Source organism: Mustela erminea, chromosome 19 (genome assembly GCF_009829155.1).
Source record: "Mustela erminea isolate mMusErm1 chromosome 19, mMusErm1.Pri, whole genome shotgun sequence".
NCBI classification, from domain to species: Eukaryota; Metazoa; Chordata; class Mammalia; order Carnivora; family Mustelidae; genus Mustela; species Mustela erminea.
Genome location: NC_045632.1, coordinates 48,004,003 through 48,017,835, shown reverse-complemented (window position 1 = coordinate 48,017,835; position 13,833 = coordinate 48,004,003). Strand labels below are relative to the sequence as shown.

Below are 13,833 nucleotides of genomic sequence, written 5' to 3'. Positions count from 1 at the left end.
TGAAGCTTATAATTATTGTACTAAAATCTAGATATGGGGGCACCTCGGTGGCTCAGTGAGTTAAAGCCTCTGCCTCCGGCTCAGGTCATGATCCCAGGGTCCTGGGATCGAGCCCCACATCAGGCTCTCTGCTCAGCAGGGAGCCTGCTTCCCTTCCTTTCTCCCTGCCTGCCTCTCTGCCTACTTGTGATCTCTGTCTGTCAAATAAATAAATACAATCTTAAAAAAAAAAAACAACCTAGATATGCATCCTAAAAATGCTAGCTATGTGAGAATTGAGCGGCTATTTTGATGATGCTCAGAAAGCTCCAGAAAGCTTTTGGAGACACACAGCAGGGAGGTTGAATGATAGTTTTGCCTGGGGATGTCTATGGGAAGGCCAATGCCCCCGACCTCTAGGGAATGCCATGGTGGCATGTCACCGTTTCCAGAGAGCTCTAGAACTGGCTCACAAAAGGGTTCAGGCACAATAATATATATGAGCATGAGAAAAGAACAGAAACAGATTCTGAGAAGCAGGATTTTTGGCAAGTGGTTTTCAGCATGGATGGTGCCCTAGAGTTTGCCCCATCTGCCGTTGCTTCAAAATTACCAAAGCACAATATTTAGCCATGCTGGGTCATTATCTAGAAGGACAGTCTGCGGCCGGTGACATTCCACTAAGGGCCATGCTCTGTGTGTAGGAGGTCTCTGCCATTTTTAGGAAGACCACATTGAGAAAGTAGTTCAGTTTTTTGCACAGGCTTCCAAGGTGACTCCTGACCACAAAAGTGCCTGCCTTGCTTGCAGAAATGCCAAAGCCCTTAAAGCAGAGAAAGAAGGTGGGAATAAAACATTTAAAGGAGGAAATGACAAGCTGGCCTATGAGCTATATACAGAAGCCCCAGGGACAGACCCCCAACAATATAAAAACAAATGCCGAACCCTGCTCTAACTGGGGTATAGATCATTCCAAGCTCAGGAGACTAGGTGGTGCAACAGAAGTTTGCACAAATGCAGCAAGGCTTGGGGCCACTTAATTAAAAGCCTCCTTGGGAAAAGCTCAGTGTTACATGGATACAGAACAATTTCAAAAGCAGGACAGGACTGCGGAAAAGTGTATCAGACGGAGAAAACAGAAGAACATGCCCAGCTCCTAAAACATTGCGCAGCCGGAGCTGAAGGAAAGCCTACCACAAGGTTCTGGGAGCCGACGTGAATGGCTCTGAGGATGAGATCAAGAAAACTCCACAACAAGCCTTGAAGCCCCATCCAGACGGCCCAGGGGGAGCCAGTGCTGAAGTGGCAGAGGAGGAGGAGGAGGAGGAGGAGGAGGAGGAGGAGGAGGAGGAGGAGGAGGAGGAGGAGGAGGAGGAGGAGGAGGAGGAGGAGGAGGAGGAGGAGAGAACGTTCGAGGAAGTCAGCAAAGCTTTTGCTCTTCTCCCCGATCCCGGGAAGTAGACTCACTTTGACACTGGACTGGACACGGATGAGGAGGACAAGCATCTGGTCCGGGAGGAACTTACTTTTTCACTTTGGGTAACCCGAGGAAGCCCTCCAGAACCCGGAGAGTGTGGATTTGCCCGGTGTGACTTGGAATGTGGACAGAGCTCACCTGCTCTCTCCTCATCTCTGTGTACGCGGAGCACTGTGGCTTTTCCCGTTGGATCGCCTGGGTCTGTGTGAGTGGGTGAAGGAACGGGGCCCCGCGCCAAGTGCGGGCGTGGGAGCGGGGAAGGGGATGGACAGGGAAGCAGCTTGCGAATTTTTGTTTTCTTGTTTTAACTTTATTTAAAAAGACAAAAAAGTGGGGGGGGGCACCTGGCTGGCTCAGTTAGCCGAGCATGTGACTCTTGAGCTCAGGATCTTGAGTTCGAGCCCCATGTTGGGTATAGAGATGACTTAAAATTGAAATCTTTAAAAAATTTTTTTCAAATTAAAAAAAAAAAAAAGGAATGAAATGCTGAAAGGTGCCATGTCCTAGGCTATTTGGGCTGCCGTAGTAAAATGCCATGGATGGGGTACTTAAAGGACGGAAGTGCCCTCGCTCACAGTTCTGGAGGCTGGAGGTCCGAGCTCAGGGACCAGCATGGCTTGTTTCTGGTGTGGACTCTCCCCGGGGGCTGCAGGTGCTCGCCTCGCTGTGGGCTCACACGACCTCTTCCCTGGGCGGGGTGGAGGGGGCATGCAGGAAGAGCAGGAAGCTCTCTGTCTAGTGGCTCTTCTTATAAAGTCACGAATCCCATTGTGGCCTCATCTAATCCTAATTACCTCCCCAAGGTCCCATCTCCCACCACACCGGGGGCTAGGGCTACAACCTAGGAAGTTAGGGGATACACTGAGTTTATCACAAAGTACGAGATGGATGAACCCTGAAAACATTACACTAAGTGGAAGAAGCGAGTCTTAAAGGACCACATACTGTGTGACTCCATTGATAAGAAATGTCCAGAGGAAGCAAATCCATAGAGACGGGAAGAAAATCCATAGAGACGGAAAGCAAATTTGTAGGTTGCTTGCCAGGGACTGGATGGGGGTAAGAAGTAAACAGAGATTGCAAAGGAATACAGTTTATTTTGGGGGTGATGAAAATGTTCTGACGGGCGCCTGGGTGACTCAGTGGGTTAAGCCTCTGCTTTCAGCTCAGGTCATGATCTCAGGGTCTTGGGATCGAGCCCCGCATCAGGCTCTCTGCTCGGCAGGGAGCCTGCGTCCCCTCTCTCTGCCTGCCTCTCTGTCTACTTGTGATCTCTGTCTGTCAAATAAATAAATAAAATCTTTAAAAAAATGTTCTGAAAATAGATTGTGGGTGATTGTTGTACAACTTTGTGAATCTACTAAAAGAATCTCACGGAATTATACACTTGGAAATGGCAAATTTTATGGCCTGTGAAGTATATCTTAATAATAAAAAAAAAAGAAAAAAGATGTTGAGACACATCAATCAATGGACCTTGTTAGACTCTCAATTCAAACAAAGAAACTTAAAAAAAAGACAGATATTTTTATTTTTAATTTTTTTTATTTTTAAAGATTTTTATTTATTTAACAGATCACAAGTAGGCAGAGAGGCAGGCAGGGTGGCGGGAAGAAGGATCCCCAATGAACAGGGAGTCCGATGCGGGGCTCAATCCCAGGACCCTGAGATCGTGACCTGAGCCAAAGGCAGAAGCTTAACTCACTGAGGCACGCAGGCGCCCCAAGAGACAGATATTTTTAACACAATCAGGGAAAATTGAACATGGATTCTGTATTAAATGGTATCAGGGATTCTTGATTTGGGAATGTGCAATAGTAGTAACATGATTATAGTTTTTTAAAACGTCGTATTCACAACTGAACTGCGCAGAACATTCCAGCATATACTTTCTTACATACCTGGCCCCTGTGCGAGCTTCCTAATGCCTGCTGTCAGCCGGGGGGTAGCTGGGGGTGGCGTGGGAGAGGCACGTTCTCAAGCTCCTCCCCCTCTCCCATGAGAGAGGCGGTGGGGGGGACAGGGGTGCCCTCTCAGGTGTGGGGAAGGCCACTCTCTGAGGCAGATGGCTGTCAGGCCACTGGTCTGGCCCCATTTGCGGGGAAAGGTCCTACTTTCCTCCGTGCCACTCCGAAGGCTCTAGCGCCCGGGTCATCAGGCGACTCCGGTCGGTGTCTTCCTCCGCTTTCCCACATGTGCTCCATTCTGGAGGGGCTCAAGGGCTAGGGCCACAGAAGGCACCCAACTTCCGACTCTCTGGTGTGGTGTGAAGGCGGCTGCGACCTCATTTCTTCCTTTCTTGGCTTCTCCGTCAGGGCCTGGGGGTCTGGGGTGTATGGTGGGGTTCGGGACCGAAGGCCTTTCCGGGAAATTGAAGGCCTTTCTGGGAGATTCATGCTCGAGGAGACTGCCCAGAGAGCTGCGGTTTTCACCTCCTGGCAGCCCAAGTCCTTCAGGTACTTTACAACCTCACCTCCTTCAGGAAGCTCCCCGGATTGAACCCATGCAGCCATTCATTGCTCGGTCCTGCTTTTGTTCAGGCCCGTGTCTGTCAGCTGGTGTCCTTGTAACTCACTCCTGGGCTGGCACTGCCCTTGGGACGTTCCAAAGTCCCTTCTCGCATGCAGCCGGGTGGCCGGCCTCTGGAGTCTCCCCGGGGTCCCCGGCCGGGCTGGGGGTGCCGCGCGCACACAGACTCCCGGTGCCCGTGGCTGATGTCTGAGTGGCAGCACTGCTCTTACATAATCGGTTTCTCTCCTCCTTTCTCCCTCCAGAGCCAGATTTCACATTGAGCAGCTGCAGACGGAGAAATCAGAGAAAGCACAACCCAGCCCCGGATTCCGAGGGGCCTGCTGGGGACTCTCTCCTCCCGCTTGAGACGGAAGACCCCGAGGCCGGAGTCTCAGGCCAGGTCCCGCCAGCTGCCATGGGACTCGCAGCCGCCGCCCCCCAGCTGCCCTCCGCACGGCCAGGCAGATAAGGGCGGGCACTGCCCCAGGAGCACCTGCCGCCCCCTGCCGGGCAGCTCCTCTGTGGCCAGCCCTTCCCCAGCCTTGGGGCACCTTCGCTGACCCGAGGCCATGTAGGCCCCATCTGGGCCTTTGTGGAGAGACACACACAGCCGGGGACACCGCCTCTGCTCTCTGGGGGGACACAGCACGCCACCATGTCCTGGGGAATCGCCGGGCTGCACTGTGAGTACCGGGGTGGGGTGGGGGGGGCTGTCCGTGGAGACTGCCCTGGGAGGCATTGGCCCAGAGCCGGGCTCTGCTGTAACCAAGGCAACCAGGCCATTCCCGCTGGTGAGAAGTTGAGATGCTTCCCAGCTTAACAGCTTGGGGACTCCCGTGGCCGCTCTCTGCCCTGGCTGTAGCCCACCGCAGCTCAGACCCGCAGTGTGGCTCCAGGTCCTGGGCTGGTTGGCATGGTCAGTGGGTGGTCAAGGGGATGGGGCAGGCACGGGGTGCAAGGGGCAGCAGCACCTTCTCAGGCTGTCTGGTGCTGGGGTGCACGGGCTGTGGGGGCAGAGAGGAATTCTGGTCTCCCTGGGTGTGGCCAGCCGGGGGCGGGAGCTTGTGGAAGTGTCTCCCAAGCCCCGTGGGAGAAGTGCCACCAGGTGCTGGAGGAGGCAGCCTGTTCCCTCTGCCCCTCCCTCCGTGACAGAACAAAATTAAGAGGCAGAAAGAGAACAGTGTTGTTGGTAAAAAGAAAAAATAAGTTGAAATGAGGACAGAACGTGTCTAGAAGCCTCTCAAGCCCGCTGGTGGGAGGCCAGACCAAGATCCCTTCAGACTCCAAGATTCAATTGAATTGACTCAAATTCAACACATTTTTCTGGTGCCTCCCACATGCCCACTGGAGAGTGACTGCCATGGCAACAAGGACTGGGCTAGCTCGTGCCCCTCTCCCCGACGCCTGGCACGGAGGTCGGCGCTCGGAGCTGTGTGCCTTATGGATGAGGTCTGGGGTTTGATCCCGCAAGGGGTCCAGGCTGGCCCTTGGGGAGGGATACTGCAAAGGGTCGGGACACGCAGAACAGGCAGAAGGACCCAGGCCCAGTGTTCTGGAAGCTTCCAGATCACAAGGAGCAAGAAGAGTGGTGTGGTGAGGAGACACTTGAGCGGACAGGACAGTGTTCACTCAGGTGGATGTAGGAAGGTGAGGACAGGGTCTCAGGTAGAGGGAACAGCGTGGGTAAGGGTTCAGCCTTGGGACCATGAAAGGCCAGGCTGGAAAGCAGGTTTGGGCTCAGGTGGTGGAGGCCATAAAGGCCAGTCCATGAGACATCAGGGAGCCCAGGAAGGTTCAAGATCCAGGAGTGGGGTTGTGACTGGGAGTTACTCTGCTTTCGGAAGATCAGTGTGTGCTACTTACAGGCTGTGCTGCGACCTTGTGGGCAGGAAGTGACGAGGGTCTGTTCCGGAGGTGGCCCTGGGAGCGGAAGGCATGGTGGAGGCCCACTGCCCGCTGGGGCAGGGATGGGCTGTGGGGTGGGAGGCAGGGAGGGCTGCAGGTCGGGGGCTTGTAGAGGGGCTGGGTGCTGGGGAAGGATGGGCTGCCATAATAAACCGCCACAAACTCGGTGACTGAACAGGGCAGAAATTTCTTCTGTCCCAGGTCTGGAGGCCAGAAGTCTAAAATTAAGGTGGGGACAGGGCCACGCCTCCTCCGGAGCTCTAGGGGAGACTCCTTTCTGCCTCTTCCTGCTTCAGGTGGTGGCTGGCAGTCCGTGGTTTGGGGTGCCACCGTGCTGGTCTGTATCTGTCTCCTCCTGACTCTTTCTGCTTATCTCTCTGTCCCCTCCACTTCTTATGAGGACACCTGGTCATTGGATTTAAGTCGGCCTTCATGTTATCCCCAAAGACCCCATTTCCTAATTGGGGGGATGCTGTTCAGCCCTCTGTGCAGGTTCAGATTCAGTTGCTGCGGGTGTGGACAAGCCCCATTTGTCCCTCCGCAAGGGTCTGTCCCCAGGGGAGGTGCCACCCCTCCCGCTCCCAGCCAGGGATCCGAGAAGGGAGCTCCTTCCTCACTTGCTTTTTCTTCAGCCTCCTCTTCTGTCTTGGGGATGTCTTCCTTCTGGAGGGTGGGGACCAAGAGCAGCCCTCTTCCCGGGTCAGGGGTGCACTGGTGGTGGGGCTCTCTGGGGTTCAGAGCTGCTGTGAGGCTACAGCCATGCTGGCCCCGTGGAGTCACTGGTTGCTGGCCTGTTTCTTGGGGTGGAGACAGCAGAAAAGGGACTGAAATTTGGAGGTGGTGGTCAGTCTGCAGATCTAAAGGAAGTCTGGGTCTGGCGGAAGGCAGATGACCCATGGACAAGGTTTCTGGCTCAGCCCAAGCATGCCAGGATGGCTTTTTCTGGCTTGTTCCTGCTGGAAGCCCACTGCTGTCAGGACAGGGGTGAGGGCAGCAAGCGTGGGACTTCAGGATGACTGGCCCATGGGAAGGAAGGCCAAGTGTGGACAGAGATACTGATTTTAAAGACAAGATGCAAACTCAGATTTTTACGTGAAATCTCTGTGAACTGAGTTGTGGCCCTTGGGACACCAGTTTGCAACTGTCTATGGAGGTCGGTGGTTCTCCAAGTGTAGTCCCCAGATCAAGATCCAAGCAGCAGCTTGGAACTTGCTAGAAATACAAATTCTCCAGGCCCACCCCAGACTTCCTGACTCAGACACTCTGGGCCTTAACCAGTTTTCCAGAAAATTCGGATGCATGCTCCTCATCCCTTGTTCAAGATGAACCCCCCACAGTACTCAGTCAACAAGACAATGTTGTGGCTGACTGCATTATGGATTCACATACTGGGGGCCGGGTTGTCTGGTCAAGACAATGAGTGAGGTGGACAGATGGTGCTAGAGACCGAGACTATGCGGGCTGGTTCAGGCAGGGGAGAGCCTGGTTGGGGCTTGGGGGAAGGAGTCTCGGTGAGACCTTGAGAGAGGTCTGCCATGTGAGAGGATACCCAGGGCAGAGGCAAAGTGTTAGCAAAAACCATAAACCAGGAATGATCTCAGTTTGCCATGGTGCTAAGCTGAGGGGCTTCATGATTTAGAGACAAGATAGGAAGCAGCAGAGAATACTGGTTCTGTTTGTGTTTATCTCGTCGTTTGTCCAAAATCCAGTGCAAGCACTTGGGAAGAGACAAGAGAGAGGAAATGCAAGATGGGTTGCAAATTTGCAACCTTGAAAAATACGGTTGGCGGACTGCTGTGCGAGGAAGGGCTGGTGGGGCCAGCACATCCTGGACATGGGCTTGGGGCCATGTGGGGCACTCCTGGGGAGGGTCCAGCCAGAGCCAGGACCAGGTGGCAGCACTGAGAGAGGTGGCCAGGAGCAGGCCCAGGCCAGGGAGGGAGTAAGCAAAAACCTTCTCTGACAAAGTGGTTTTGATTGGTGACGATGGGTAGTGAACATGTGGGCCATTTACAGATTGTCATTCTTAGGGAGAGAATACCACAGCACAGACTCTTTGTCCACGAGTCTTTTGGTGATGGCTCTCTTTCTTGTTTTCCTTCAGGCTTATCCCTAGAAATGAATTCAATGGGTCAAAGGATGAAACATTTACAAAAATTTTTTTAAAGAGTATTTATTTGAGGGGGGGGCAGAGGGAGAGAGAGTCCCAGATAGACTCCCTGATGAGTACGGAGCCCAGTGCGGGGCTGGATCTCATAACCCTGAGATCAGGGCCTGAGCTGAAACCGAGAGTCAGATGCTTAACCCGCTGCACAACCCAGGCTCTCCAGCAGGTCAAAAGTTGTGAAAAATTTTTAGGCTTAATAGGTCAACGGGTGTGGACATTATTAAGTCCACCAATACAAAAAATGGCCAAAATGCTTTCCAGGATAAGAGCACCTGCCTCACGACTTTGCCAGCACCAAGTGTTATGAAAATGAAATAGAAAAAAACCCGACTTTCCTTTTTGATAAGTGAAACATGGCATCTGATTGTTTTAATATGTATTTCTTTACCTTTACTGGGGAGTTTTTTGGGGGGTACGTCTCCTGCCCATCTGTGTTTTCTTTCTGCTTTGATGAGTCTGAAGCGTTTTCCTATTTGTTGGAGACTCCGATATTTTTTGTAAGTGTGTTCCGGTCCAAGAAATCACAAAAGCTGTTTTTGAAGTCACAGTGACTCCCTCCAGCGGCGAAAGCTGGTAATGTTCGAAGGCCGACCGTTGGCAGGCGGGGCTGGGAGAAGCCGCAGCCCGAGAGCAGCGGGCTTCCCCAGGACGAGCACACTGGAAGGGCCACAGTGATTCGTGCTTCTTAGAGGGTTGCCAAGAGCAGCTACAGCAGGGAGGGAAGTGGCTCCAGACACCCTAGAGTCATTTGCAGAGTTGAACGAGCCTCCGTGCCTCCTGATCCGCAGATGGGAATGCAGACCCAGGCTTTGAGGACGCTACAACCCTCGAGGGGGTGGGGGCCAAGGCTGCCCTGGAATGGAGGCTGTGCCTGCCCCATGAGGAGACTTGACACCAACCTCAGGGTGTGACTGCTGGGGGGACTCTGCCTGCTGGGGGCAGGGATGCACCAGCGGGACTGCTCGTGCTCACCTGGCCTTGCTGCTTGAGCCTGGACCCTGGACGGGAGGGCGTCCTCTGGGCTCTGCACCCCCACCCCTCCCATGGCTGGGAGAAGGGAGGGCGCACCCAGGGGACGGGGGAGTGGCACAGGGCGCTCATGTATTGCTGTTGGGTTCGGTCCACAGATCTCGGGATCCTCCTTGGCATGGCCTTGGGGAACGAGGGTTTGGAGATGTGGCCCTTGACCCAGACGGAGGAGTGTGCGGTTACCGGCTTTCTGCGGGACAAGCTACAGTACAGGAACCGTCTTCAGTACATGGTAACTGTGTAGGCCCCTGCCCAAGCCCCCGCGCTCCCAGAGGGTAGGGCCTTGCGGGCCCCGCCGTGGGTCTGTGTCAGCCCTGAGCCCATGGCCTCTTTCTCCACGGCACACCCCAGAGTGTCCGGTCCACACTGACTGTCCCCTTCCCTGCAGGTGTCCCCCCAGGCCCTTCAGCCCTGCTACTTGATCTGACCTTTGATCCTTTCTCCCCATGCCGCTCACCCTGTGACTCACGAGTGGATTCCAGGAAGACTTGCGGGACTGGCAGGGCAGATAGATAAGGACCTGGCACTGTGGCTCTAAAAGTCTGTCTTTTTTCTTTTCTCCTTGACAGCTTTACTAGATGTCATTCACACACCACACTATTCACCTGTTTAAGGGTACAGCTCAGCGGTTTTCAGTATCCGGCAGAACACTGCAGCCGGCACCATAAGAAGTTTAGATCATCTTATTTGAGCTAGTTTTCCTCACCTCCAAAAAATATAGTACTCTTGGGGGTACTAGGTCCTCCAACCACTTCTTGGCCTAAAGTTTCTGCCATCGTAGGAACTCCACACTTTGTCTCAGCCTCCCCTGTGTCCCAGAGGAAGGAGAGCTCTTGCTACCCGAGGGGAGAGCAGAGGGCTTCTTCTCTCTCAAAGGCCACCGCTGCCATCAGCGGGTTGGTCCTTGGCCCTCTCCTTCTACAGCAGATTGTCTGGGAATGGGGGGAGCCTGTCTGAGCCATTTCTGACACTGACCTCATGGTTTGTTCTTGTACTTCCCCAGAAACACTACTTCCCCATCAACTACAGGGTCAGCGTGCCTTATGAGGGGGTGCTCAGAATGGCCAACATCACCAGGCTGGTGAGAACCCCTCCTGGGCTGGGAGACCCCCTCCTGGGCTGGGAGACCCCTGCCTCCTGGGACACCCCACGGACCCGGCCTGAGAAGCACATTGGTCTTGGCAGGTCCTGCTGCCAGGGGCCTTTCCCAGCTCTGGGACCAAGCCTGCCCTTGGCCGAGGCCTCGAGGCTGCTCCTTGTTTACCACGGCTGCCCGTTCTCTGCTCCCTTCATGGGGCCGCGTGGGGTGGGGGGTGATCAGAGCAGTGGCGGGGCGGGCCCGGAGCCACATGTCTGCCGGCCTCAGCGATCTCTCCTGTCCCCGCAGCAGAGGGCGCGGGTCAGCCAGCGGGAGCTGCGGTACCTGTGGGTCTGGGTGAGCCTCAGCGCTACCGAGTCGGTGCAGGAGGTGCTGTTCGAGGGCCACCCGTCCTGGAAGTACCTGGAGGAGGTCCGCACGCTGCTGCTGGACGTGCAGCAGAGCCTCACGGTGAGCTGCGCCCAGCTGCGGGGCTGGGGACGCGCATGCGCGCAGGGGTGGCGGCCAGGGATGGTTGAGGTGTGAACACGTGGAAAGTTTCGGCGTGTCCTATAGGGCGTGGGAGAAATGAGAGAGGAAGACAGGGCCAGGGCCTGGTGGGTGGCCTTGGCTAGGGGCAGGAGAGGCTGTCCCTATTGACCTGGGATCTTGGCCAAGTCATCAATCCCTCTGGCTTTGTGGAGGCTCCTCTTGGGGGAGAGGAGAGGAAGCGTGAAGAGGCAGAGGAATGAACACAGGTTTTAGGGTAAGGACGTGCTTGCTTGTAAAGGTGGATACATGACATCCTACGTTTGTTAAAGTCCACAGCTCGTACAGCACAAAGTCAACTCTGGGCTTGATGTCGTAAGAAGGTTCCTGAACATGGCCTGCGTGGCAGGGTTGATGGGAGGCCTCTATAAAGCCGGCAGCCTAGGGTCGCAGAATCAGTGTGAGCCCCCTGCAGGCCATGGGTGTGCTGCGGGACCCCTCCCCCACTTTTGCCCTAGTCCCCAAGTAGGAGCCTTCCCGGGGAGCCCCACCTGCTGCCCAGCCAGAGCTGGGAGCTGCGGGGGACCCCCATAGCTGCTGGGAGTTCTGGGGAGGCTCTGGTTTGGGCGGAGGCTCGGAGGCCCAGTGGTCTCCTCGGTGGCTCTCCGGTGCCCGTGGGCAGCAGGAGTTGGAGCTGACCTGAAGAGACAGTTTTGCATCCTTGGTTTTCCTTGAGAGAGCTCCGACTCTGAGCGTTTGGGAGCTGTGTTGGAGGTTGGGTGCGGGCTGAGGCTGGGGGCCCAGGTCCCCCAGGTTGTTCACATTTAACTGGCTTTAAGTCCGTCTTCATTCTCACGGAGTTAAGTCTGTGCCCCGCTCCGAAAATGCCCAGCACCTGGTGGGCAGTCGGCTCTTCCCGCCAGGGACTGGGCCATGGGGATGGGCGCCTTCTCTCTCCTGCCACCCTCACTGTTCTTTCAAAGCCTTTGTAGACTGTTTTTTTTTGAGTTGCTGTGAACAGGACTGCTAACTGGTGGAATAATACAGAAATTCTCCTGCCACAGGCCTGGGGCCAGAAACCCTGCACTCAGGGTGGCAGCAAGGCCATGTTCTCTCTAAAGGTTCTGGGGAGGAGGGACCCTTCCTGCCTCTTCCCTGCTTCTGCTGACTGCTACTGCTGTTGGCTTGTGGCCACACGTCCCTCACGTGGCCTTTCCCTCGAGTGCCCCCTCTTACAAGGCCGCCAGGCACTGGGGATTTAGGGACTACCCTATATTCAAACTGATCTCATCTGGAGATCCTTAATTATATCTGCAAACATCCTGTTCCCAAATAGGGGCATGTTCACAGGTCCCAGGGTTGGACATAGTTTTTTTGGAGGGGGCGATTAGGGGGACGGGCACTTCAACCCTGTACACTCTCAGGCTCAGGCCCTGCATCTCCGTCCTAGGCCACGTCCCCTGTACCAGCTCTGGCCCCCCGTTCCGTCCCTGGGTGTGCCTGCCTGCTCCCCAGTGTTCCCTGTCATTGCATACGGTGGACAGAAGCACCCTGAGCTTGGAGCCGGAGACTGGCCTGGCCAGTATGCCTGGCCCCCAAGTGTCCTCATGAGGGTCCTTGGTCTGTTCCCTGCAGGCAGTGCAGATCTTTGAATCCTGAAGGACAGTCTCCCGGGCCCAGGACCCCTTCCGTATGTGCTGGTGGCCAGGCCTGGGCTGGAACAGCAGGGATGTCCCCTACTTTCCCCCATCCCGGGCTGCTTCCTGCAGTCATTTTTCCAAAGATGGAAAAAGAGGAACCTCTGTCTTGGGCTTGGGTGAAGGGTGTCGAGGTACCTTGTCGCCTGCAGGAAGCAGTAGAGAAGTTACCCATAGGCCGTCCGGCCACTGTTAGTCCCCTTCCTCTAGGGCTGGAGCAGCTCTAAGCAGGGCAGTTTCTAGGATTCTCCTGGGATGTGGCCTTGCCTCTTCCCTGGGGTTGGGGCGGTGGTACCCATGGTCCTGAGGGCCTCCTCCCTTCCAGGATGTGGAGGTCGGCCCCAAGGTGGACGAAACAGTGTCACTCCTGAGTGCCCCGAGGCTAAGCCTGAAGCTGGTGCGACCCAAAGCCCTCCTGGACAACTGCTTCCGGGTCATGGAACTGTTGTACTGTTCGTGCTGTAAGGAACAAGGGGCTGGGGCTGGGGGCTGGACCCCAGGTTTCTGAGCTCGGGTCACTGAGCAGAGCCAGGGCTCTCCTGGGCTTGCCCTCCACTCCCCGGGGCTATAAGGCACTTCCGCAAGCCAAGAGGAGCCCCGGGTATGGGGATGAGAAGAATGTGGTGTGGGCTGGGGACGGAGAGTGCTGTTGACCACTCCTGCAGTCTTTTTTGTCCCCCCCCCTGTCTCCTGCAGGTAAACAAAGTTCTGTCCTAAACTGGCAGGATTGTGAGGTGCCGAGCCCTCAGCCCCACAGCCCGGAGCCCTCAGCGCAGTGTGCGGCTGCCCAGCCCTACCCTCTGTCCCAGCGGCCCCCTACCTCCCTCCCTCGCTCCCCAGGATCCGAGACCGGACCCCCGGCTCAGTGAAGCTGCTGAGGGCACAGGCGGAGACCTCTTGCCCCGAGAGGCCCGTGTGGTGACTTATATGGGGAAGCTCAAGGTGCTTCCACAGTTCGGTTGAACCTGAGACTTCTCTGGGCTGTGGTGAGGAGCCCCCCTATCCGCCTTGAGAGAGGAGCCCCCAGGAGAGTGTTTTTCCTTTGAGGGGATTCTGTGCCTGAGAAGGGCTCAGCTCCCTGCATTCTGTACCTCACCTGGTCTCCCCTGGAGCAGCGGGGGTCTGGGGGTACCTGAAGGGGGACAGAGGTCTCTCTCCTCTGCCCGCACCACCTGGGCGGCCTCCCGGGCCTGGAGGCGGTGTCGAGTGTCTCCTGTGGCCTGCAGAGGCGAGAACCGTGCCGGGCAGGCGGGCGAGCACGGGGAGGGAGGGGGCCGGGCCACACACCCCGTCTTGCCACAGTGGATGCTCTTCCAGTTCCTTATATTTTCTATTAAACACTTGCTTGTTTTGTTTCGGTTTGGTTTGGTTTGCATCTGCAAAGATGCACCCCAGAGGCCTGAGAGCCCCTCCGCGGCCTCCGTGTTCCACTTCCAGGACTCAGGAGAGAGGTGGGCTGGTCAGGCCCTGGGGCCTGGGTCTCAAGATTTGGATTTGGAAT

General features: G+C 55.8%; 1 protein-coding gene and 1 pseudogene across 2 annotated transcripts; both read left to right on the top strand.

Annotated features, from left to right (window-relative positions):
• Window positions 1-244: 244 nt before the first annotated feature.
• On the top strand, window positions 245-4,319 carry LOC116579204 (annotated as a pseudogene).
• A 231-nt stretch (window positions 4,320-4,550) lies between these two features.
• On the top strand, window positions 4,551-13,683 carry IL34 (interleukin 34). Of its 2 annotated transcripts, none has more exons than XM_032324233.1 (6): window positions 4,551-4,650; window positions 9,167-9,300; window positions 10,072-10,149; window positions 10,459-10,617; window positions 12,658-12,793; window positions 13,029-13,683. In XM_032324233.1, exons 1-6 carry the CDS (start codon window positions 4,623-4,625, stop codon window positions 13,199-13,201), a joined length of 708 nt encoding a protein of 235 aa, XP_032180124.1. In that variant the 5' UTR covers window positions 4,551-4,622; the 3' UTR covers window positions 13,202-13,683. The 2 variants fall into 2 exon arrangements, with proteins under 2 accessions (XP_032180124.1, XP_032180123.1); XM_032324232.1 differs by having other exon boundaries at window positions 10,456-10,617.
• The last annotated feature ends 150 nt before the right edge of the window (window positions 13,684-13,833 follow it).